General features: G+C 47.1%; 1 protein-coding gene across 1 annotated transcript in view; it reads right to left on the bottom strand.

The window, feature by feature from the left end:
* The window catches only part of abhd12 (abhydrolase domain containing 12, lysophospholipase), a 36,190-nt gene that overhangs the window by 9,219 nt on the left and 25,320 nt on the right, over window positions 1-1,651 (bottom strand). The window contains exons 3-4 of the mRNA XM_050070565.1: window positions 1,010-1,171; window positions 294-324 (exon numbers count right to left, since the gene is read on the bottom strand). Of these exons, the coding sequence (XP_049926522.1) occupies window positions 294-324; window positions 1,010-1,171 (193 nt within the window). The remainder of the gene's footprint in view (window positions 1-293; window positions 325-1,009; window positions 1,172-1,651) is intronic.

Raw genomic sequence — 1,651 nt, 5'->3', positions numbered from 1 at the left:
GAATGACAGAGATGCAATTCCGACAACTTCAGGCAGCCGCCGTCCAAAAGTCCAAGCAGACCGCACCAAGCGCACTCCTTGATCGCCTGAGCGGATCCTGCGCTTTTTATCTAGCGCCCCTGCTGTCACCCTCCAGCATCGCAGCTCAAGTTACACTGCGCATGTGCAATCCCCCCATGTTTGACCCCGTGTCTCAGCCTTCTCTTGAATAGCCTTGATTACAAACAGGAAGCACAGCAGGAAGTACAGCAAGATTACAAACAGGAAGTAGAACAGGATGAAGATGAGCTTACCTTGTAGAGCTGAACTCGGTGGTCTCCTCCTCTGCAGAGAAACACACACACACACACACACACACACACACACACACCACACAGGAGGTCAAAGGTCAAACAGTGTGTGTGTGTGTGTGTGTTAGGGCATTAACAGAAAAGTCGATTTGTCGACATGTCGGCGTCAGTGGCACAAGTCGACACCCCCCAGGAGGAGTTGACATGTCGTGTGTTTTTTCCCTCTCTCTCTCTCTGTGTGCTTGTGTACGGAATGCAATCCCTGTCTCTGATTGGCTTACACTGATACTTAAGCGGAGCGAACTCCGCGAGGAATGTCCGCAGTCATTCGGGCTTTCATAGTCGAGCGCACTTCCGCGTTGTAGTTTCCTGTAAAAATGTCCGTGAAAAATCCCCGCGATGTGAAAAATACATGCCGAGCAGTCACTGGTGCACGGAGCGGCATCCGTGCGGTCGTAAAATCTGAGCTTTGCGGGCACAGGGCTTGCGGACGTCCGCTTTGAGTCTGCGCGGACCTCTGCAGAGTCCGTTCCGCCCGAGTATGTTCAGGCCTTGACAGACACACATCACATGTGTGGAGATACTTCACTTTCCTCCGCCGTGTCAATGTGATGACGTCATCAAATGACTTGTCGACTCAACTTCGACTTTATTGACAGATAAGTCGACCTGAAAAAAATCAAAGTCGTTAATGTAGTGTGTGTATATGTGTATGTCACCTGGTCCCTGCGTTTCCATGGAGATAGAGGATGACGGAGTGGGAGGAGCTAAATGTGGAGTCGTACCAGTCGCCTTGTTTCCCCTGAGCTTCTCTCCACATTTGAGCAGGAACTGTGTGCCTAACAGACAAACAAACAAATAAACAGGAAATGACCTCAGGTCAGACTGTGTCGTACCTCCTCATTAACTGACATCAGGCAATCAGTGAATAACACATGACATCATCAGTGACAGTGTTTGATGTTTATCTGCTGTGTCTCAGGATTAAAAGATGGACTCCAGACTGACGTTGTTCCCTCGTCCCCCTGAGCACACTATGGACACATCAGAGGACGCCGCCTGTTGTCTCCCTGATGATGTTTCATTATTAACAACTAATCTGTGATGTCAACATCAGGAGGAGAGCTGTTAATGCTAGATTTTAGCAGATAGTTTACATTAACTGTTAACAGGTTACAGCTGCTAGCTGTAAGCAGATAGTTAATGTTAGCTATTATGAGGTAGTTAACATTAGCTGTTAGCTTTAAACAGGTAGTTAATGTTAGCTATTATGAGGTAGTTAACATTAGCTGTTAGCTTTAAACAGTTAGTTAATGTTAGCTATTATGAGGTAGTTAACATTAGCTGTTAGCTTTAAACAG

The sequence above is a fragment of the Epinephelus moara genome, chromosome 19 (genome assembly GCF_006386435.1).
Source record: "Epinephelus moara isolate mb chromosome 19, YSFRI_EMoa_1.0, whole genome shotgun sequence".
NCBI lineage: Eukaryota > Metazoa > Chordata > Actinopteri > Perciformes > Serranidae > Epinephelus > Epinephelus moara.
Note: the sequence above shows the minus strand (reverse complement) of the source record. Positions and strands in the feature narration are given on the sequence as shown.